The sequence below is a fragment of the Gracilinanus agilis genome, chromosome 1, assembly GCF_016433145.1.
Source record: "Gracilinanus agilis isolate LMUSP501 chromosome 1, AgileGrace, whole genome shotgun sequence".
NCBI lineage: Eukaryota > Metazoa > Chordata > Mammalia > Didelphimorphia > Didelphidae > Gracilinanus > Gracilinanus agilis.
Window position 1 is genome coordinate 383,210,602 of NC_058130.1, and position 25,429 is coordinate 383,236,030.

The 25,429-nt window shown below is 33.8% G+C and overlaps 1 protein-coding gene across 1 annotated transcript in view; it reads right to left on the bottom strand.

The window, feature by feature from the left end:
- SPEF2 (sperm flagellar 2) overlaps positions 1-25,429 on the bottom strand; it is a 196,026-nt gene that overhangs the window by 82,599 nt on the left and 87,998 nt on the right. The window contains exons 8-17 of the mRNA XM_044681440.1: positions 22,853-23,072; positions 20,909-21,027; positions 19,928-20,003; positions 17,858-17,904; positions 14,701-14,804; positions 12,555-12,802; positions 10,185-10,296; positions 8,295-8,452; positions 7,611-7,745; positions 790-843 (exon numbers count right to left, since the gene is read on the bottom strand). Coding sequence (XP_044537375.1) covers positions 790-843; positions 7,611-7,745; positions 8,295-8,452; positions 10,185-10,296; positions 12,555-12,802; positions 14,701-14,804; positions 17,858-17,904; positions 19,928-20,003; positions 20,909-21,027; positions 22,853-23,072 — 1,273 coding nt within the window. The remainder of the gene's footprint in view (positions 1-789; positions 844-7,610; positions 7,746-8,294; positions 8,453-10,184; positions 10,297-12,554; positions 12,803-14,700; positions 14,805-17,857; positions 17,905-19,927; positions 20,004-20,908; positions 21,028-22,852; positions 23,073-25,429) is intronic.

Genomic DNA, 25,429 nt, shown 5'->3' on the forward strand with positions numbered 1-25,429 from the left:
TACTTGCTAAATCCAAACTAACAGTACACAAGAGAATGGAAATACACAATAAAGAAGCTGTTGGGGAAATTAGATAGCAGTATGACAAAGATGGGATTATAAACCAAAAGTTCTTAACCTCCATTCTATTTTAAATATTAAAATTTTTTTCTTTATAAAACTATGTATTTTTATTTTGCAAATTCAAAAACACAATTCTTAGAAGGCTTCTACAAGTTTCACCAGACTGCTAAAGGGGTTCCATAATACAAAAAAAAGGTTAAGCACATCTTTAAATTAGATTTGCATTCATAAAATGTTACTTTTTGGTAAAAGAGGAGTCAAACATGCATAAGCTTTTTAGAACATACTACTAAAAATGGTTTTGTGGAGCTATAACTACACTTCAAAGTTCAATAATTTGTTGTGGTAGTAGCTTCAATATGTGCCCAAAACATGCATCTTAAATTTTGATTTGCAAAACCAGCCTGGTCAGTGTGAGATTTAATTTCTTTGTTTATGCATATTTATTGCAATGACTTTTTCTCTCCTTCCCCTACTCCTCCTCAATAGAAAGCCTGAAGGGGAGAAAATGAATGCTTGTTAAAGGAAAAATAATGTATTTCACGGGGAGAGGTTGTTGGGGAAAGCTAACTCTGATACAGGTTAGAACTTTTTCTCCCATCTGTCTATTAGATAGATATAGATAACTTCAAAGGAAATTCACACAATATAAGCTAATACCAAAAGTCTCTTCACTAATATATTTATAAAATGAAGAACTAATTTAACTAAATTTAAGTGCTGTACCTTTGCCCTTGGGAGAAGTTTCTTTCTTTCCTTTTGCTTCTTTAGCACCTTTACCTAGACAAAATTCAATACATAGATATCACTGATGGCTTTTAAAAATATTCTGTGATATTAATAAACATTTAAATGTCACTTATCATAGTGCAACCCCCTATAGATGGGCATGAAAATCAGAAGAAAAAGATTATGTGGTATATTTTAGTTCACCAATAGGTTACCACAGTATTTTTCTGAATAAAAAAGTTTTTATTCAGGCCAAATATTGAAATTTTAAGGTATGCCTGGTTGCAAACCAGGTGATAGCTATGACCACAGTAGCTTCCGGAATATGTATTCTTTCAAATAAAGTTCTAAGTTACCTTGAATTAAAAGAAGCTTAGCTATTATGACAGTAGCATCTGTAGCATGAATGTTAACTAAGTCATTTGAGCAAATATAACTTTAGTTTTCCCTTTATGTAGAGGGATATATATTAATGGTATCCATTTTTCCCATTTTGTTTTCATTATCCAAATAATCTTGTCATGACATCTAATGTCCGGATGGAGTTCAGTAGGAAAGAAAAAAAAAACAAAGAAATAAAAAGGAAGTATAAATTAAAATTTGTTATCTGATGTTCTTTATGATGACCAAGATATTTAGTTTCTGTTTTTTCAAAATCCATCATCTTCATTAATCAAGAATTTGGTCAATTCCCCACTAAGCTCTGCCCCTTAATATGCACTTTAATTATTAGTGGCCAGGAAAGAAAAAAAACTGATGGATATTGAATACTGCTGCAAAATTCTTAGCAAGTAGAATGGCTAGATAAAAATAATAGTATAACAAATGATTAGGCACTTAATACTTAAACTTAAGGACTAAATTATAGACATGGACCACTGCATAAAAAGCAGTTCAGTCTACCCAAAATAATAGTGTTTAAGGAAACATTTTTGTTGCATGAAAATATTGGTGCATTATCTCTCAATACAGTCAATTGAATTTTGAAGGCAAAAGAAAAAGGGGGCAGCAGAGGATGGGATGGCTAGAGAAAGTCATGGAAATAAGAAAAAGGAACTTATAAGGATAGTGGAGGATACAATGCTATGGTCCAGATTGTCACAAAGAGTTGGACAGCACTAAATGAATGAATGAATGACAATATTAACTAAAACTTTTGATCAGTGGCTCATCATATAAACATGAAAATACATATCTCTAACCCTATATCTAACTCTGTCATTCCTATTTCTTTTTTTTTTTTTTATAAAGCCTTATCTTCTCTCTTAGAATCTATGCTAAGTATTAATTCCAAAGCAGAAAAGCAGTAAGGGTCGGTAACTGCAGTTAAGTGATTTTCCCAGGATCACATATCTAGAAAATTTCTGAGGTCAAAATTGAACCCAGGACCTCTCATCTCTAGTCCTAGCTCAATATCCACTGGGTCATTTCATTTCCCCTCATCTTGATCTCTTGATATCTATAATTATGTCTATACCTGCCTGTCTATAATTTATATCTTAAAATGATCAAGTAGTTTAGGAACAGTTTTTAAGTGAATACTTTGGAAATAGCCATCTTTCGGTCATTAGGTGTTAAATCCCAACAAAGACCTTTGAGGGACATGAAGAACCATGAGAAGCAATGGGAGGAGAGACACAAATATAAAAAGCTAAACCTAAAGAAGTTGAAAAGGGCAGCATAAATCTGTATCCTACTAATGATCACGTCCTTTTGTACTCAGCATCTCTCTCTTTCCTCCTCCAATCCTGACCCTACTTTATCTCTGCTTCAATGATTTGAAAAATCTTGCCTTTTTATCTCATCTTTCATTTCTTTTATTTCTGGTTGCCTTTACAAAGTTGAATCTAGCTGTCAGTGAAGTATGTAGCTACAGGTGACCTTTGGATTTAAGTTACAGCAAATGTTTCTTTAGGGAGACTTTTCATTACTTATAGGAAAGTCATCTAGTGGATCAACATAAGTTAGAGACTTACATTAAGAAGTCAGTTCAGAAGAGCTGCCTTGCATTTATTTTCAGAACACTCTATCTAGTTCTACTGTTAAGAGAACATCTCTAATGCTGATGTAGTTTTTCCTTTCCTAAGATGAAATATTGCCCAAAGACACAACGGTGGCTTTGGAGATGGAATTTTCTTACTTTTTTTTAAGGTTCTGGTACTAGCTCTAGCTCAAGTCAGGGAGAAAAAAGACAGGTACACTCACTCTTTGAAGCAATAAGAGATTTATTGTTTGTGGAAGATAGAGAATTCAAGAATACATGTTTTAAGGATGTAAACAAACCATTAAAGCTTTAAGACTGAATAAAGAATAAGAATAAAGAATCCAAACCACTGATTAGTTTCTAGTTGGTTTAGCCAAAGATGTCAGCACTATTGTCTGTGAGCAGTGTTGTGTGGGTAGCATTTATCTTGGACCCTAAGTCTGAAGAAAGTAGCTTTCTGCTTATTTACAGCTACTATAAACACCTTGTTTTGCTCCCAGTTCTAGGAGGAGTTAAAAAAATTCTGATTGCATCCTCACTCAATGCCTTTGCAGTATTTCTCAGTTTCTACTCAGGTAGTAGGAGATGGTAGTTGAGAAGAGAGAAGATGTTTGGATCATCCCTAAATGTTTTAACATTCATGCAATAAAAGTTAATTTTTAAGACTTAGTAAATATTGACTTTTTTGTTCCAATAAAATATCTTTGCTTTACTTTAGGGAAGAATCATTATTTTACCAATAATTGTGCATTGCTTAAATCCATAAAATTAATGTTAGTAAAAGAACATATACATAAAAGCTTACTACAAAATATGCATATACTTATGTTCATATGACTCTACGATATATGTATAGGAATCATAGGACATAGATATCATCTTGTCACACTTCCAGGAAATTTTTGGTAGTGCACACCTATACATCAAGTTTATACCTGAAATTAAATAAAGTTTTCGTGACAGACATACGACCACCCAAATTGCTTTAAATATTATACATTTCAGTAGTTTAGCACTTCAAAAAAATTAGCAAGTCATTGTGCTCCCTTACATTATTTAAATGAACACTGGTGGTCATGCCTAAGAGGAAAATTGGGCTGAAGAATAGACTATATATGGGTTGGAGTTTGCTTTCTGGAGAGGCTGTTTCCAGCTTCTTCTTCTTCTTCTTTTTTTTTTTTTTTTTTTTTTTTTTAGTAATAAAGCTTTTTTCTGATCTGAAAATGGGCAGATGTTATTTTAAGTTTGGATTTTAATGAATGCTATGGCTGTTTTTTGTTATGTTTCCATTTCTTTTTTGAATCAGTGACCTAGAAGCCAAAAACTTAATATTTGTCTTCTTATCGAATGGGAGCTCTTACCTTTACATATACCCGCAGTGCTAAGCGTACCTGGTACTTAGTGAGTGCTTAAATAAATGCTTGTTGATTGGCTGATTGATGCCTGTTTTTCAATGTGTCTAAGGCAGTGGTGGACAAACTGTGGCATGCATGCCAGATTTGGCCCCCTGAAATGTTCTATACAGCCGTAGGCAACATTATTCCTAATCTGACTAATACAATGAATAGGATATAATACAATGAAACTTCGAAAGAGTTGCCTTAGAAACAGATGAGCATTTGCTTTCCTTTGGCTCCCTCTTTAAAATGTTTGCCCATCACTGCAACGCCCTCGAGTTCCTCTATGGACAGAGAATCAGGATAGGAAGATGCTTCTTCATCACAAAGTGGCATTGCACAGATATAGAGATATAAACGTTCTGTCCTATTTAGAACCTGGTCCAAATCCCAGAGAGTTTGAGGAGTTTCCTAATTCTTCAAATATGCAAGAACTTCTTTAAAAAGCTCTGGAAACCACTCTGCCATCTATTATCCTGTTGTTGTAAAGGCCATTGACTCTCAGTGAGAGATCAATCTTGGACTTGCATTAATTTAAGGAGCAAGTACAGGTTGGGTGGAAAATTGGGGAAGAGAAACATTATTTAGTGCCTGAAGGCATAGAGGGAGACATTGCTCCCCAAATAATCTATTTCTACATTTCATGCAATTGAAAGAAAATAATTCCATTGATATCTGATTTAGGAGTATTTGGACTTATGCATGCTTTGTTGTCACTAATTCTGGGTAATTTTCTCTAAAATGTCATTCTTATTTGAAGTTTTCTGTGCTTATTCAAAAGTACACTTTACTTTTTCTCTAGACTAGTATAAATCTAGATATTTTTTTATTTGTTCATCATGATATATAAGTAAAAACTTATATCTAAGCTATATCCAAGCTAAGATAAATATAATATTTCAGTATTACTGAAGTCCTTTATTTGAAACTGCAAAATTATTGTCAAAAAATGACTCATCTATAAATCACAGAAGTGAAATATAGCTCATGTAAAATGGATCTTAGAAACATTATTAAAAAAATTCAGGATTATTTAAAAACATTTTTAATAAGTTTGAATAAGAAAAAATGCCAAAAGGTGTTCCCCATATTTACAAAAGTATAAGTTCATAAAAGCCCACAACCAGAATAATTTATTTACTTAAGTCAATGGATAAGTGATTTCCCATTTCCTCTCTGAACTCCTTATGTTATGACAGATAACATAAGGTTGGTCCTAACATAATGAAGTCATAGAGAAAATGATTTCTGAATTTAGTTCAGTATTTGAATAGTTCTAACTGTAAGGGGGCCTCTGCAAAGCTAGGACTCCATCACAGAAAGGAAGGGCCCTTATAAGGAAGTGTTAAACTAATTGCAAAAAGGAGACCTCTCCTGGTGGCTGTCTGAAGTCCAGACAAGTCCTTTGAGTGAATTAGAAAGGGAACAATCTCATTAATCAAACAATGATTGTCTGCACTCTGTGGATCAATTAAAAGCTAGTCAAAAGGACCTAGAGTTTGTGTTTTACAGTGGGTCCTAGCAGGAACAAGATTGTGAGGGACCCAGCTCCCAGCAAGACACATAGAGCTACAGAAGGAGATGCCACAAAAAGTCCCACTACTTTTTTTGGGTTGTTCTAAAGAGTTTCTCAAGGCCTCCCCATCTTCTGTTCCCTCCCACTATATATGTCATTGGGAGGCAGACCCTTCCTTAAGACTAATTGCTCCCTGGAAAAACTTGTACTGACCCATCCTGGACCTCTTTCATTGTCTTTTAATTTAAGGGTCACTCTGTATGCAGACAATCTTTTCCTGGCCAATGTCTTCGTTTCCTTTCCAATTTATACAAGGCACTAGTTAGGAATCCATAAAGGGATCACTAGCTAGCTGGCTACATTTTTCTCAGGAGATAAATGTCCCATTATGGGATCCTTTCCTTTTGTAATTGGATTCTGGGCTTTCAAAAGCGATTTTGGACTTTTTAAAGACTTGACCTAGAAAAAGCTTTGTGTCTATATAGTAGGTAGCAAACTAATGGGAAGATCATGGAATAAACTTGACTTTTGTGGAGTGCTCTGACTTCAGCCAATGATCCTGATTCAGAATCATTAATATCAGTACTGCATATACCACTAGGAAAAGAAATACTTCAGAATATTGTTCTTTCTTCCAATTAAAAGACATTCATGGGGGGCAGCTGGGTAGCCCAGTGGATTGAGAGCCAGGCCTAGAGACAGGAGGTCCTGGGTTCAAATCTGACCTCAGACACTTCCCAGCTGTGTGACCCTGGGCAAGTCACTTGACCCCCATTGCCTACCCTTACACCACTCTTCTGCTTTGGAACCAATACACAGTGTTGACTCCAAGACGAAAGGTAAGGGTTTAAAAAAAAAGACATTCATGACCTGGAAAGCAAATGAGCCTTTCCAAATAGAAGTGACTTTTCAGATGCCCCTATTTCCTTCCCCAAACACACACTTTAATCTATTGATTATCTTGACCTCATTTATCTGAAATCATTGAAAAATGAATATTCTATAGAAGATTCTAAACTCCATACGGACAGGTAAGCTATGTTAATTATCTCTATATGTGCTCAATGCCTTCCACAATAATTTAAGATTATGCTATTTTGTCTGAGATCTCTGATTTCACAAATGTGGGAACTGTCTCCCCCAGCATCAATCCTAACTTTGTTGATTAGCCTTGAAATTGGTCTAAGGTGCAGAAAGTTCAAGTAACTTGCTTGTCAGCCAACTAGTAAGTGTCAGAGGTGAGAATTGAACACAGGTCTTTCTGACTTTCAGTACAGCACTCAATTTACTATGTCCTGCTGCCTCTCTTTAAACATGAGAATTTGGGAATATATTCATAATGAGTGGTGAATGGATGAATAAAATGGATTTTCAAATTAATTAAAACTTTAAAGCATCAAAAGTAATTAAATATTTTGGTAAAAATCTTTCTAATATATAACACTTTCTTATCTTATTAAAGATTAGACTTAAGATTATCTAACCTTTTTCTTGATAAATCTAGGAGTGATTTATAAACATCAATTATTGTGCTGGTCTAGTATATATGGATACCCTCATTAAGTTATAAAGTACTGCTTGTATTTTCACTAAATATACCCAAATGCTAAGACTTTGGGCATTTTTCAGCCTGCTTTTTATAATTTTTTTCCCTTTTTCCTCTGTTAAGTATCACTTCTTGTACTGTCTATATTGCTTTTTCAGGTCAGCTGCCTCATTTTATGGAGTGTCTTAAGTCAGCTTGCCCAATGGTGGTAGCTACATGTTTGACTGAGTAGGGTGCCTGGGCCCTGTGACTTTGGATTTGCAGCTGTGTCCCAGCTGGCTGAGGCTGTAAGAGGCTTGGCTACTCTACATTTCTCTTCCAACCCTAAGAAGAGCCAGGACAGAGCAACATTATATATCTGTCAATCACCTCCACCTTTCCCTTTTCCTTTCCCTTTTACTTCCTTTATCTCCTTTTCTTCTGGTTCAGGGGGAGGTGGAGTTGGAGGTTCAGGAGGGAGGGCTTCTTTCTTTTTCTTTTCATCTTCCTGTTCTTCTAATTTCTTTTTTGCTTTTAAAACAGACAGGTAGAAAACATATTTACTAGTTGGTACAGGTTTACATTATTCAACATAAAACAGTCTCAAATATACATGACAGGGGTGATGAGGGAAATCTGTTAGACAGTGGCATTTCCCATAGCTGGAAGGACATATTTTGGCTCTGTAGAGAGGGCCAGGGACTCTGACTTCTTGCTGGAGGACATAGGAGATCAATGGCTTCTAACTGGTCTTTTTATGATTTAGTAACTGGGGATGGTAACAGAGGGTTTTGGCAAATGAATCAGGAAGAGCAAGCAGACTACTCTATGGCCTTCTAAAACTCAAGAAGAGATAGCTTCCATCTTTTTAAGGTGAATCCTTTGTTGGGATCAAGCCAATATCAGCTCTCCCTTGGATATCTCTCAAGATGGAAGTACATGATATAGCAGTCAAAAAGCTAATGCCATCTTGGGCTACATTAAGAGGCACATAGTTTCCAGATATAATAAGATGATGGTGTGCTTTACCCAGGTAAGACATCTAGAATCTAATGTAGTGTCCTAAAAGATGACAATTACCTTTAGCTTCTTTTTTCCTCAATTCAGCAATAAAAAGCTCTTGTACTTTTGTGGCTAAAGCCCTTTTATCTACTTCTGCATTGACTGTGATTAGAATGTCTTGTTTTTCTGAAAACCATTTTTCCAGTTCTGGCCAGTTGTCCAAGAAACCTAAAATTCTGCAACACCAAAAGATCAAAGTTGTTAATTTGTTGAACATTCTTTAACTTTTTTTTCAATTTTTAAAAATATGTAAGGTGAAAAGAAAACTAATAAAATTATTAAACCTGAAAAATCAATCCTCATAAGTCAGTTATTAGAAACTAAAAGAAATACCAGCATCAAAACGATATATGTATGCTCATATTTCTCTTTATATATACATATACATAATCACTACCATTAGAAACAGTACATTTAAATGTTTTCTTTTTCACCTTTTGAGAAATATTTATATGGAAAAGATGCAATTAGAGTTTTTCACTATTTTGAATAAGGTACTGCCATTTTATTTATAACTAAGTAAAAATTCAAGTAAGTGTCATTGGCTTTGTCTATAGATATAGGCAGAAAACTTCTAAGTTCTACTCTGATCATTGCTGTCATACTCTTGTCATAGCAGTCCATTTCTCTCTTTATTACATGGTACTGCATATAATGTTTTACTATAAATAGAGACCTGGGAAGAAGCAGATATTCTGTTTGGGTCGTTATGTAGAAAAACTCAGATTACCTGAAACTGAGAGCCTGGAACAATTCTGGGAACTATTTTGTTCCCAGGAGAATGGAGAGTCTTAATGCAGTTTGAATGATTCTTAGATGGACTAATTTTTTTTAACCTTAAGAGTTTATCTAGAGGGTGTGGTTAAATGGTACTGTTTACATCTGCTTTTAGAGAAGCAAAGCTACTTAAGTGTCATAAATTTCTTTTAGAAATTAATTCATTTAAAATTTTTTGACTTCTAAATTCTCTCTCTTCCTCCAGTCCCTACCTGACCCATTAAGAAATCAAGCAATGTGATATCAACTGTACTTATGAAGTCATGCAAAATATACTTCCCTGGACCAATTCTTTTTTTTTTTTGATTCTTTAAATAATTTTTATTTTTTAGAAAAGTTATCATGGTTACATGATTCATGTTCTTACTTTCCCCTTTCCCCCTTCACCTACTCCCTCCCCCCCAATAGTTAGTGCGCATTTCCACTGGTTTTAATTTGTGTCATCGATCAAGACTTATTTCCAAATTGTTGATAGTTGCATTGGTCCTGGACCAATTACTTAATCCCCATTGCCTACCACTTACTACTTTTCTGCCTTGGAACCAATACACAGTATTGATAGAAGATGAAGGTTCTTTTTTAAAAGTACATCATTTTATTAAATGTCTTTGGTATGACCTAATTATTTGTCCTCTAATAGTCTAAATAAAGATTAAGCCCATTGGGGGACAGTTAGGTGGCTCAGTGAATTGAGAGCCATGAGACAAGAGATCCTGGGTTCAAACTTGCCTCAGAAACTTCTTAGCTATGTGACTCTGGGCAAGTCACAACTCCCATTGCTTAGCCCTTACCACTCTTCTTTCTAGGAACCAATAAACAATATTGGTCCAAAGATGGAAGTTAAGGATTAAATAAAAGTAAACACATTAGTAGAGGCTCATAAGTTATGTTTTTCGGGGTTATAAGCCCAGAGAATATTTTGAACAAGGGACAGCCATTCCTTGGGAGAACCTTCTTGTGAGTTGGCGAGTCCTCTCAGGTAATATCTCATTTTCATCTTAGCATCAAAAAAGTAAATATTTAAATCAATACATTTTGCCCAGTTTTGGGTAATTCCAAAATAATTATAATTCCATTCATCTAAATAGTGAATCAATATTACATAAAAGAAAAATAAGTGTTAAAACTGACCTGTGTTGTATCTGATCCCTCAAGAGTTCAAACTTTTCTTGTTCTTCAGGAAACATTTCTGAAGTTGCACTTTCTGGTATTCCAGTCGTGTCAGTGGTTCTTTTCTCCTCTCCTGTATTATAATTATTTCATTATTTCATTAGAAAATGTTAAAAAGCTATAAAAGTTTAGCATTTCTACTACCTGTCAAAATGAATTGTTGTTTGGATTTATCATTTCTTGCCCCAAACTGGTTAATATTTTCATCAATAACTAAGAAGGTGGAATGGAGCTTGTCAACTGGGATTACACATTGGACAAAAAATTAGGACTGAAAATTTCCTTGGGTAAAAGTTAAAACTAGTCAAAACCAAACAAGATCAAGTTTAAATAGTAGAGTAATATATCACATTAAAATATATATTCAAAAAAGGTAATTTGAAAAAGATGTAAGGATCCCAGTGAATAAAAAAGCCTTGTTAATGGTCAGAAATGAGAGTAAAAATAGTACATGAAAAGTTGGAAGTAATCCTTCATTGGTTCCATCAAGTGACCAGATCTAACTAGATACTCAGTTCTGAGTTAATGGATATAGAGTTTTGGATTAGGAAAAAAAAATGTGAAGGAACCTAGAATTCCAAGGAGAGCCATAAGGAGTCTGAAAAAATCTTGAGGGGTGGTTAAAGGAATTAAAATTATTTAGCATACCAAAGAAAAGGTTGAACAATGAAAAATAATAATGTTCAAGTAAAGAACCTTTTCACTGAATGAATAAAGCATTTCTTTAGCACTTCCAATGGTCAAAGCACTGTGCTAAGCAATGGGAAAACAAAGAGAAAAGTAAGGCAGTTGCTGGTCTTGAGGAGCTCATATTTTCACAGGAGAATCATTTGTTAGACATTTTAAGACATTTAGACAGTTCATCTACCTGACAGATGGAAATGGCCTATGGTCTGTAGTAGACCATAGCATTCAGCTATTTCCTATCTCTACTTAGGAAATTATAAGAGGCGATGGGTCTAAACCATAGCATGGTACATCTAGGATCTTGATGATGAACAACTTCCTCTGTACAATAGGGTTTGTGATGAAGGCAAAAGAGGTTGCCTTCTGAGTGTACTTTGTATGTGTCCTTTGGTTGCCTTTGTCAGTGTGTATAGTGCTCCGCCATTATACCCATCACCACTTCTAGAAATGACTGGTGAGTGAAGATATTAACAAAATGAGAGACTCCCTTCAGGTCCTATCATCATGACCTTCCTAATTATATCTGCCATCTGGCATCTCCTTACATCGTATGTGGAGGTCACCTTCCCTGGAGTTTTATTATTATTTTCACCAGAAGACACCTACTTAATTATTATTGCATGTAGATGCAAATATACACACTGAACTATATAGTCATACTTCTTTCTCCAATATTCCTGCTTCCAAACACACACAAAAGAGAGATTTCTTTAGGTTAAGATTATCTTGTGGATTTTATTTCTTTCTGAAACAAAAGACCATCTTTTTAACATCAATATTCCTCTGATGATATTGAATGGCTATAGCTTATGGAATATCAGTCTCTAAATAATTTAATTTGTGGATCCCTAAAATGGTATATCCTGAGGGTAAAGAGGAATAATGGAGAATTGTGCAAGCAGTAGCACAAAAGATCATCAAAGAATATGTGGTTGGAAGGGAAGATGGGTTAGTCATATAGCAAGGGCAAGAGAAAATTGATGGAGAGCTGGCAGTAGCTAAGCACTGTCATTTAGTTGTTCCCAATAGTCTTACCTATGAAAGAAAGGTGAGTGAGAACCTTAGCTAGTTTGAAAATAATTCCACAGAGTTAATACAAAATGCAGTAGTCAGAAGAGAAATGGGGTGGAAAATCTTGCTGTAACAGTGAGGTAGTTCATAATCTTAATCAAGGTGACACCATAAAAATGTGCTGGTGTCATATGAAAGCGTCTTAGTTGCAATTCTGATCCAAATTAAATGACTTGGAGTCAGAAGGCCTAGGGGGTTGTGAGGATCAAATGATATGATCATATAAAGCACTCTGTAAGCCTAAACTGCCATGCAAATGCAAACTAGTTTTTATTATTAATGAATAATGTCAAGAGCACCTTTCATACTCAAAAGTTATTTTCATGGGGGAGGTTGCATTTGGCAGGGATTTTCACTGGTGGCTTCTCATTTAGAAGTATACATAGTCTAGGGCCATAGGACTGAATAGTAATAGCCATGGTGGAAGAGTTAGAATTAGGTAGTTCAATTTTTTTTAAATCATTGAAATTTATATCATGTGATTCTCTTATAATAGTCACACTGAATTCATCCTTTCAATGCATAAATGCTACAAAGCTCTAGATAATTTCTATCATGAACTATCCAATTTACCCATCACACGATTCAGCACCAATGTGTCAGTTATATCCAACAACATAACAAAATCGAATGCAGGTGGGGGAGGAGGGAGTTCTTTGGGAGCAGATGGATCAAAAACCAAAGTTGATTTTCTGTGAGTCTTCGTATCATGTTCTGGTTGATCTGCGTTGAACCCTGTAAGGGCTTCCTCAAGAAGTTTTGCTTGATTTATGGTCATTGGAAAACCATCCAAGATCCATCCTTTTTCTGATGATATTTGACTAAAGTTTGAAAGAACATGAAATTGCTAATGTTTAGGAAAAATGAAACTAATGATCATAATACAAAAAAGCCTGATTGTTGTCTCTTGAATTCTTAAATCAAGTGTAATTAGAATAACATAGTATCAGAAAATATTATGAAAATAATACACTTCATTTTTATAGCAAAGAAGATTCATCTTCCTATGATATAATTGCTATCACATCACAACTGTGCCAAAAATACTTTGATGGTGTGGTGGGTGAAAAATGAAATGACTGAGGAAAAAAGTTAAAGCTTCTGAGAGTATCAATTTATTAAGCTATGCATGCCAATTATATAACGAATCAGGACCAGGACTCTTCAGTTTTGGCACTAGACCCTAAATATAGGTGTGGAAGAGGCATATTTTATGCATTAATACAGTTAATCAAATGAGACCAATTAATTAAAAGAAAACAAGAGGGTACAAATTAGGATAAAAATTAGGTAATCTGGTTTCTCATTAGAGGAATGGTTATGGGCTTTCCAAACTGGGAGGGGTAAACAGGTATAATTCCCTGAAATCAGAAAAGATATTCCATTCCTCCCATGTGTCTGTGAATAATCAAAATAACATGGGAAAAATAATTGATTGATAAATATGGGGCCAGTTTTCAGATGAGACATTTGGGTTGCTTGAGATGCATGAGAAAATTCCTTGCATCATTCTTTGGATTTGATCAGGTTTATGGTCAGCATATCCTAAGTCCTTGGTGTTAAGTATTTTTAAGCCCGAGGGAAAAGTGGTTGGTGTTTCCTAGCCACATAGAGCTAAGTTCAAATAATACTATGAGAATTTCTTCCTATTCCAATAATTGACTAACATCTTCTCAGAAGACAGAATTTGGACAAGACCCATAATAGAATAGAAAGGGAACTGAGCTAGCTCCAGAATTGAGTCAGAAGATGGAGTCAGCATGGCTAATTTAATTCCCTTCCGAAATATCTTAGAGCCGTCTTGTGGGGAAACTTATTCAGTTGTGGGAACTGAGAGAAAACCTCATTGCCTTGTTTGAATCTACTTCCATGGGTCTGAGAAACACTGACCCCACTCTTCCTGGTGCTTACAGACCCTTAATGGAAGACTTTAGTTATGCAAACCTGGTCAGATCCAAAGAATGATGCAGGGAACTTCCTCACAATTATACATCTCAAACAAATCAAATATCTCATCTGAAAACTGGTCCCAAACTTATCATTTTTAACTTGTTCCCTTGATTGTTCACACACACTTGGGAGGAGTGGGACATTTCTTCTTTGGATTTTTGGACACTATCATCTGTTCACTCTCCCCTTGCAACTTGGATCGTTCCCAATATTTCCTCCAATTAGAAATCAGACACCTAAAGTTATATTCTGAAGGTAAATTATTTTCTTTTAATTAATCAGTCTTACTGGAGTAATTGCTTTTAATATATAAAAGTCTCTTCTCTCCTAGATTTGAGGTCTCTCCCTAAGCTGAGGAAGGGGCCTGGTTCTGATTTGTTAGGCAGTTGGCATACATTGTTTAATAAATCTAAATGCACAGAAGCTCAAACCTTTGTTTCCTCAATTATTTTATCTTTCATCTGCCACAGTGTCTATGTATTCATGATCAAGTTCATGCCTTTTGGCTTTGAACTGAAAATATTCTAAAGTGTCTTTTTCTTTCATTTCTAGACTTATCACTACTCACTTAAAGGCTATTTTTTTTTAGCCAAAGAATTATGATATACTTGAAATTCAGTATGGCAGAACGTCCCTGAGCTCATGGAGTGTTCCTACACTATTCTGTGCCAATCATTAAAGCAGGACTTTAGAAGAGTGTGCTTCAACTATCAAAATTTAATAAGCTTATAAATAGATTAAAGATAGCATAAAAGAAGATAATTCATACTTAATAGCATTCACCATGATTTGAACTAGCAGTACATCGGGGATACTTCTTCCTTTCTTGAGCAACTTTTCACATTTTGAACCAAGTTGAGCACGATTACTAAGCTGTGGAAATAAACAACAAAAGCTAGAGTACGTATAACCAAAAAAAAAAAAAAAAAAAAAACACCACATTTCAAAAGCTTGGTCCAATAAGACTGAAATAGCTGAAATGATTGGTTTTCAGTAAGAGGCAGCTATTTACATGCATAAAATATAAATGAAAATTTGAAATTATGAGAATTTGGCAATTAAACTTTCCTGTGGTGGGGCTTGTTAATAATTTTTTTGAAGGCTACATAATAGGGCTTATGGAAAATCATAGGAATTCCAAGGCTCAAAAAGAATATTGGGTAACATAAGTCTTGATTCTAGCACTACTGAATTGGACTATATCTCCCTAACTAAAATAGAGAAATTTTAAAGGGAAACAATTTTGGGAATATATTATCTTTCTAGTCTGGTGGGTTTATCCAATGATCCAGAATCATGCATTCATTTGGTATAAGTTCTGCATCAATGGCTCTATTACAATTTTCTTTAAAGGAGTGCTGATATTTACTTGAAGTTGTTATTAGTTCAAAGTAATTGGAATATAGGGCAGGGATATTGGTGAAGAGGACTGACATCAGGACAATGTCCTCATCATTCAAGGGCATCTTAGTTCCATTTGACGAAACCTTTACTCTGGAGGTATTTCAGGGGAATTAGCTAACACTGGGAAGACCAAATCACAAACAAGTATTTCAGAACTTCACGTTGGCTTGTGAAAAATTCATCCATTCAACAAATATTGACCAGGTGCTGTGTAATTAAAAATTTGAGATCCCTGATCTAAGCTTCCTTTGGAAGCTTAGGGGTCTTTCAAACTACATTTCCCATGATTCCCCCCTTGCGTAATCACATGGACAGGAAGTGTAATAACGTAGACAGAAGGATAAATAGTGAGTGGCTGGATTGGCACTTCCTCTTTGGTGATTTGGAACTGATCCAGGATGGGGAGAGGAGGTAACAGGGAATGGCTTTTAAACTGACTCTTAACATGACATGTGGCTTCATTTTTCTAAGGGCTACCAATAAATCTTTTAATACCCTAATATTTTTAAATTTATCCTTCTATATCCATTTTATTTCTTACAGTGCTTCTATGTGCAAAAATATAAGAAATACAGAGACATGAAAAGATATCAGTTCTCTTCTCAAGAAACTTCTAATACTAATAAAATTCTTGGTCTGACAGTGTTATGTTGAGTCAGTCACCTAAAGGTTGTCTCTGAGTCTTATAAATAACTGCTATGAGGATTGACAAATATGTGACACACTAATAACGAAAATAATAGGGAACATCTTTGTAAAAATCAATGTTTTAATAAAATAACTTCCTAAGTTGTAAAATTAAGTTTTATGCTTACAAGTGTACTGGGGAATAGGTAAGAAGTATAATCATTATATAATAGATTGTCATCTCAATGGCTTATAAAAGCAACTTCTTTTGTTAATATAATCATATGATTTAAAAATAACAAAAAAGTAAATAATGGGATAAGAAAAAAAGCCTAGTTTCAGTTAAAAAATCATATGTGATTCAAAATAGAGTAAGGTGTGTTCTACACTTGGGGGGAAATGAAGAATTGAGAACAAATGTCTCAAAAGTCAGGTGATTAAACATAGTTTTCTATATATGATGATGACTTTCACTGATCCTCTATCAATAGGCTATGGATTTTGAGATATTTTTTTCCAGGTGTGATATATTTTCATTAAGTCATTAAGACATTCCATTCACTTACTTGCTAGTGTTGTTCTGGGAATATGATGAGATAATATTTTTAACATTTTGTAAACCTTAAAACATTATACTCTCATAATAACAATAATAATAATTGTCATTCAATAATAGTTAATCATGAGTCAATAATAAGCATAAGTTGTAGAAGTAGGAGCAGCAGGAACAGCAGCAGTATTAGTAGCAGCAGCAACATTTCCAAGAACCTATATTTGTGAATGTCCAAAATTAGGAGTTTTGGGCTTTGGAAAGTACACTTTACTATGAAAATCTACATGGAGAACAGATTATTTGAATTAAATAAAGCCATGAGGTTTAGGGATAGGCTTTGGATGGATCCCTCTTTCCATATAGCTTGGCCCTTTCTCTGAAACCTATATTTTTAGAGAGTTGCCTAGGCTCTAGAGCACCAAGACATTAGTTGATTTGCCCAAGATCACACAATTTGTGTCAGATAGGCTCTGAAGCAATCTGTACCATGTTGCCTTTCAAAAATACTTTGAGACACTTTCAAAATCTAGAATGTTTAAGAAGTGTGTCCTATGGTAAAGAATAAAAATAATGATGAGAAAAAGTGTGATTGAACTTTATTAATATAGTTAATTGCATGTTTGGCAGATATAAAACAGATTTAGCAAAATGACTAAAAAGAAATAACTACAGAAAATTATTTTGATAAAACTACAACTTTCTCTAGTTAGAGTAATTTAAGAATAAATTCTGGCAGGTTAAAAAGTAAAGGGGAGGGGAAGCTAGGTGGCTTAGTGGATAATGGATAGAGAGCTAGGGTGTGATTAAGGAGTTCCTGAGTTCAGATTTGACCTCAGACATTTCGTAGCTGTATAATACTGGGCAAGTCACTTAACATCAATTGCCTAGCCCTGGAGTACCACTCTTCTGTCTTGAACCAATATTTAGTATTTATTCTAAGACAGAAAGCAAGGAGTTTTTCCCCCCACCCCCGAAACCAAAGGGGTTATGGAAGGCAAAAATGATCAAAGTTAAATAGGAAAGAGAAAAAAATGTCAAAATCTATAATTTTACCACTCAATGATGTATTCCAAATGTCTGTATGACCATTTGGAAAGATTCAATGATTTTACTCAATTATAAGTAATATTGATTATATTTATTTTGCTACCTGTATAACATATGGGTAATGGAAGAGCTGATAAAGTGTTTTTATTGACTAGCAAATTTGCCAATATATTTTCTCATGAGAAAAAACACTGCTGATTCATTCTATTCAAAAATAAATATAATGGGAGCTGAATGTTCTGCTTGATGATTTATATGGGGACGTTCAAGGTCAAAATCAGATTGCATTACTTACTCTTATTCTCACATCTTGGGTTGATGGTGGTTTAATAATCACTTCCACTACAGAGAAAAGTAGAATAGTTTTTTTTAATAACATTTACGAGTAACAGCAATTAAATCTATACATTCGCATTATCAGGTTATGGCCACTCTGCATATTTGAAAATTTTATTGCTTTAATTGCTCACGAAACTAATAAACTCATTCATTACAGTGACTGGTAGCCTCCTCTCGTGTCATTCTGACCTTTTAAAAAATTGAATGTCTACCATTTATTTATTTACTTTCAGCTTTTGAATCTTTCGGATTTTAGCCTGTGTCTTAGGAGAAAAAAAAGTCTAAAGGATCCACTCATCCTTTTAGTCCAGGAGCAAATATACAAACTGAAACTACTTTGAAAATATAAAGAAGTAATCATACAGGTTTTTCCTTATAGTTTATTTTAGGAAAAGGGTTTATGGAATTTGAGTTAAATACAATTTTGTTCAAATAAAAAAAATTAAACTTTTCAGGTTTTTATAATTAGAGCTATATCTTAAGTACCAGGGCAATGGGGAAAAAAGAATATATGATTGCCTCAGGGAAAGATGAAAAGACTAAGCCACCTTGGGAAAGTTACTCAAGACTAAATGTAATATTTTATGGTAACATTGACAGTGAATAGTACATCATCAACTACAATCATTTTGGTAAGACAGTAGGCCATTGTCTTTTTCATCTGCCCTGCTGTCATGCCCTATGGACATCTGGACATTGTCATCTTAGCTTAACTCACACATACATACACACACACACACAGATTTCCCTTAATTACACTATGAGCTTCTCGAGAGCAAGGATTGTCTTGCTTTTCTACTCGTACCCCTAGTGCTTTGCACAATGGTTGGTACATAATAAATGTTTTTCTGTTCCATCTGTCAGTACTGATGATATGATGATTGAAATCTGAACAAAAAAGTAGAAAATTACAAATCTATTTAATATGTCAAAGTCACATTGGATTTTAATATTGGGTTCCCCCAAGATATCCTACAAAGGGATTGAATGACTAAGAAGCAGATCCCAACCAAAGTAAATATTACATCTGGGGTCACCTAGACTAAATTTACTTTATCTGAAATAAGAACTGAAATTTATTTTTCTAAAATAAGCTAGCTGTCTATTACTCATATAGTTTTAAGTAATAGGATAGTATTTCCTGTTTGTATAAGATGAATAAGGAAATGGTAATCAGCAGCCCTATTACACTTACCAGCTCCAGAGGGGAACAGAAGATGAAATCACAAGGTCTTTCTCTAAAACTACAGAGTTTGAGATGCCCAAATCCAAATTTCTTTTTTTAGATAAATCTACATAATAATATAAAGAAAAATGAAGGTGAAAAAATTCCAGTGGCGTTTCTATGTTTCATTTCCCAGAGGAATAAAGAAGACACAGAAACTTTCTTTTTTTTTTCCAGGTGTACCCACTTCTCCCCAGCCAATCCTTCTCCCAATTCACCATCTCTCTCAATCATATCATTACATACTCTTTTCTCCACATGGACTAGCACTCTCTACATTGGAACTCCAGATTCCATGTCTTGAGTTCATAGGGAAGTTAATTTATTCATCATTAACTAGGGTCCTAAATAGCTGGCCCCAGATGCCTGACCATGCTTTCCTTTCACATTTCATTTGACCTGCCAATCATCCACTCAGGGCACTTTGCCATTTATCTGCTAAAGTATACCTATGCTACTTTTGATGCAAAATACTTTCTACTTCTTTCTCTGGGCATGGTAATAAATTTAATAGAATTGTTTCTGGAAAGGGCATGTAAATTAAATGCCCTATATTTGAACTTTCCATTCCTCTTACTCCTCAGAACAAAACACCCCTCCCTAGCCATACCCATAGTATGGTTACTCTATGCCTGTAGACTATTTATTAGAATTTCATCTCTTTAAGGTAAGAACTATCTCTCTTTTTGTTTTTATATCCTCAGTGCTTAGCACCGTGCCTAGCCCAAAATAAATGCTGAATAAATGTTTCATTCATTCATACATTCAACTCACCATTCTACTGATTCAATAGAGTTTTACCTTCTGGTGGGGCATCTTTTTGTTCATCAGTAGAAACTATTTCTGCAATAGTCATGGTTCTTGAATCCTTATTATCCTTTTAAAAACAAAGTTACTTAAATTTTAATAAGATTAATAATTTCAATTTTCTGTAACTTAAAGTATGAGTGAAAGAATACGTGTAATTATATCTGTAAAATTAGTGAAAGTAAAGAAAACTCAGATTTTCATTATAATTTATTATAGGTAATAGACATGAGAGCCTAGGGCTGAGGAATAGACAACAATTTAAAAAGTCTAGCTCATTACATTCCTTGTTCAAGATCTCCACTGGTTGGCAGCAATTAAGGAAAAATGGGCTTGCTTCCTATGAAGATCAGATATCAACAATAAGGAAATAGTTATCATAACATGATCAAAGAACTAAAAAGTCTCTTCTCTCCCAACTCTTCTACACAAAAGACCCTCTGAGTTTTATTCTCTGTTTACTTCCTTCAATATTTCAAAATATCCATGATTTTATCAATGTATTGTCACTACAGGAGATCTCTACCACTCTAGGCCTCAGGAAATAGCCATTATGACTATTTATGGACAAAATAATTCAGCATCTCTCACCCAATTTTTTGTTGATGGTCCACTAAAAAAAGAGTGAGGTTGGTTTTTAGACCAGATGGTGTCTCTTAATAAAGCCTACACTCCAAATCTTTCCATGAGGAAAAGACATTCCAGAGTTTTTTCTTGAGCAGACTATAAGAACTTCTATATAATATACTTAATTTGAATCAATATGGTACCATGGAAAAAAGTAGAGACTTTAGAAATAGGAGCCCTGGTTTTTGATTCTAACTCTAATCAGCAGGGAAACCTTGAGAGAAAGTAACATCTTTTTGGACCTGTCATAACTATAAAAATGTAAGGGTAGCTAAATAATCCGAAATATCTATTTCGACACTCAAATTCTATAGTTCTAGATATGAAAAAAATTAAGATTATACTTGCTTGAACTTCTGTTATTTCTTCTTTCTGTGTATCCACCTCAGTTACAGTTTCATTTCTAAGGAAAGCCTGAATAGCATCTTGAACCAGAGTATCCATAGAAAGTGTCTCAATATGGAAAGCTAAAATAGTGGAATATTTTGAGTTAGTTTGATTAAATCAATTCAAAAATGTTTATTGAGCACCAATTATATGCAAAATACATATTTCTTCATTTGGGCTTTTTATAATATTGTCTTTTGGGTCTCTTTTAAAAAGGAGATTCTTTCTGTACATTAGTAAGTAAAACCCTCTTTTTCATATATGAGATAAAATGGTTTTACAGCAAACATCTACTTTATTATAGGTAACATTATAGCAAGTTTTCAGAATATAAAGTTATGGCTAAACAAGAACAGAAACTAATGGAGTCCTGTCTCCCTAATTTGCCAAGAATTACTTGAAAAATGGATAGCAATTTGGTAAAACTTGGATGTTAATAAAGAACTTTCACCTTATGCCACATGATACTTCAAATAAAAAAGACCTAAATATGTTTAATAGCCTAAATATAACATGTGGTTGTTCTTTAAAAAAATTAGAAAGTTTAGAAAGAGTAGCCTTTGGCAGTTGTGATTAAGGGCAAACTTAAAATTAAGGTGTTTTTTTTTTACCCTTAACTTCTGTGTATTGGCTCATAGGTGGAAGAGTGGTAAGGGTGAGCAATGGGGGTCAAGTGACTTGCCCAGGGTCACACAGCTGGGAAGTGTCTGAGGCCGGATTTGAACCTAGGACCTCCCATCTCTAGGCCTGACTCTCAATCCACTGAGCTACCCAGCTGCCCCCAAAACTTAAAATTAAGGGATAGAAGTGATCATAAAAGATAAAATTTCCTTTAAGTAAAATTAAACTTTTACATAAACAAAACAATGAAATCAATATCATAAAACTGAAAAGAGAAAGTGTAAAATATAACAAATAAATTGCATGAAATATCTCCTATTTCTGTTAGAGTCAATCAAATCACACAAAATTCTAAAGTTCCAAATATATAAGAAGTGACATACTTAAGTTCAAGATTCATTGCCTAATAAAGTATAGTATAATATTAAAAGTAGTTTTCAAAAGAAGAATCACAAACCAACATAATTATTTCAAAAAAATTCTACCAATTTTTAATAGTGTGACAAAAGTAAATTAAAACATCTCTGAATTTTTACCTCTCATTCCTCAAACTGATATGAGATGATATAATAAATAATAGATGCTATAAAAATGAAACTACTCAATGTTGTTGGAGCTTTTGGAACACATTGTTAGTAAGCTATCAACTGATGGACCAATTACTCTGCGATGTGCTAGAAAAAAATTTAAACCAATAATCCCACTTTATCATATACATTGTGAAAACACAAGAAAGGCATTATGTAATCCAAAATATTTTTCATACCACTTCTCATGGAAGCAAAAGAATGAGAAACAAAAGAGGCACTTTTGATTGGAGAATGGCTGAAAAATTGTAGTACATGATGGATTTGAAAATAGTGTGACATAGCAAACAATGGATATGAAGAATTCAGAGAAATATGGGAAACAATACTATCACTTGGAAAAAAAGAGTATTTCATATAAATATCAAAAAGAAATTAGTAAGATCTTAAATTCATATGAAGCAATTAAAAAGTTTACCCTCCAAGACCAGCACATGTTCCAATTCAGTTACCTTCATCTTCAATAAACTGATGAACAGTGAATTAAGAGAAATCTATATCATTGAGCAGAGAAGTGAAAAACTGAGAAGCAACACAGAACTGTTAAACTAAGATTTATGAGATCTGCTCTTTTCCCCCATAAGATTGTGTGCCAAGAAAATAGTATATTCTTTATTAAATGTGACTGAGAACACTCAAAGTCATATTGGACACTGTAGAATGACAGCGATTAAATATTAAAGAAAAAAATTCCTACCTTCTTCTAAAATCTTTAGACAGCTGGTTTTCCCACTGCATGTCTTGCCCAGCATGCACCCTTTAATTGAAGATGAAGGTAACTGAATTGGAACAGATGCTGGTTTTGGAGGGTAAACTTTTTCATGAACTACACGAATCACATGACCCAATATGTTATTGTTGGAAGGTAGGGGAACATCAGCCATTTCTTCTGGGAGGACCCACTCCCCAGTCAAGTTCTACAACAAACATAAATGAGAAACATGTTTAAATGTCTTACTTGTGTGATATATAATTAATTTGTATTTCTATTCCATTAAATCATCCATATAATAATTCATAAATTCTTTATAGACATTTTCATAAGTAAACAATACTCTCACTTGGAAAGAAAAAAGAATATTTCATATAAATATCAAAAAGAAATTATAAAAACCTTAACTTCATATGAAGGGATTAATTGTATTATACTATGTTGGGGGCATGGATATAATAGAGAAATCAATCAAAATGGGTTCTCATAATCACTAGACAGAAGAAAAATTGACCAAGTAAGAACTAAAGAATAGCAATTGATCTAATATCTTAAATATGGGATAGATTAATTTGAAGTAATTAGAAATTTGAAAATTCAGAAGAGATCAAATGGTAATATTTTGATGATCATAGTTTTTATAAGGAACCTATTTTGCATGCAAATATCTAGAAGACTATATCAATATAAGTATTCAAATATTTCATGTTAGCAACAAATCAGTTTGAGACTTTTGATGACTAAGAAATACAAAAGAGATCAAAATTAGTATAATTTATGATCATGCTTTCCATTAATATAGCATATGATTTTCACAAAAATACCAGGAAGAAAATATAGGGAAAATGTTATAGTGATAAATTTTTTTCCATTTGAAAATCTTCAAAATTCTCCTCAGATGATAGGGGATAAAGTTAGCAACTTTGAATTTTGTCAGTTTCATAGCACATTGATAAACTGACCTTCACATAGCCACCTGAAAGTAGAAACATGAATCATTCTAAGCCTATTTCTAAGGCCATTCTTTATTTTGGCAAACAGAAAACACCTATTTATTATAGCAGTTTTATCCTATTGTATTATTTCTATGGAAAATACAACAACAAAAACATCATACCAACACTGCAATATTAGAAAAGCACAAAAAATTGTATAAAGAATAAGCCATATTGAATTGGCATAGACTTGGTTGCCCATCTCTTCACATTAATCCTCTCTTCAAACCTCCAAATGCAAATTCTCTGTAGGCAACCAAATATACAGTAGCCTTAGTGACTTTTACTAATGTTATGCTTACTTTTTAAAGCTAATTGCTGTTTTAAAGTTTCTATTTTCCCTCATTCTCATAAGACTTAAAGAGCACAAGTATTTGTTCGTAGCAAATAAACTTGAGTTTCCTCACCAATATGAGTTTCTATGAAAACCAAGCCCCAAAAAAAGCATAGAAAAAAGATACTACAATAAAGTTATTTTAGAACCACTCTGAGTTCCAATTGGCTGAAATGCCTAAATTCCCTTAATTGCATTCTTTTAGTATTAATGTGTCTGAGCACTTATAGCCTCTGTTGGACAGTCTTTTTTTTTCTTTTTTTTTAAAACCCTTAACTTCTGTATATTGGCTCCTAGGTGGAAGAGTGGTAAGGGTGGGCAATGGGGGTCAAGTGACTTGCCCAGGGTCACACAGCTGGGGCTGTTGGATAGTCTTAAACAATTTTCTGAATGAGATTTTATTAACTAGAATTATTTAAAAGTTATATGAGTTGGGGCAGCTAGGTCACTCAGTGGATTGAAATCTAGAGCTAGAGATGGGAAATCCTAGGTTCAAATCTGGCCTTGGATACTTCCTAGCTGTATGACTCTGGACAAGTCACTTAACTCCCATTGCTGACCTCATATCAATCTTTTTTCTTGGAACCAATATGTAGTATTTATTCTAAGATGGAAGATAAAGGTTTTAAAAAATAAAATGAATCACATAAATTCTAGATTATTGGTTAAAATGGTAATTTGATGAAACAAAAACAGGATAGATCATAAATTCTTAATGTCACAGGATTTTTTAGATGGAAAGGAACTTAAGATCCTTTCTGAACTAGGGTCAGTGAATGGGTCAGTTGTCATTAAATGACAATACATTTTGATCCTATGTTAAGCTCGAAGGTAAAGTTTCCATGTTATATTTTCAATCCCTAGCTGTATCCTTGTTTGAGTAATATGAAAGGGATATTTATATTAATTGGTTAATAGAAGTAATGTACCTATTTTTCCAAGTATCTGTTCAGTGGTTAGGATCAATTCTATAGAACTTTTATTTTTTCAATCTACTTCTCTGACAATCACCAATTCTTAAATCTACATCCTATCAATGTGTATGATATGAAATACCTGCCTATTTCTTTGTCTTTATTTTTGTTACAATGCCCCTCTTAACCTCATGGTCAATGTCTGCCATTCAAAGTTCTTGGTTTAGCAAAGGACACTGTGACATGAATTAAAACATACTCTGCTTATTTTTGTGCCAGTATTTTTGATATGACATCACTGGAGAGCTGAAAACAATTT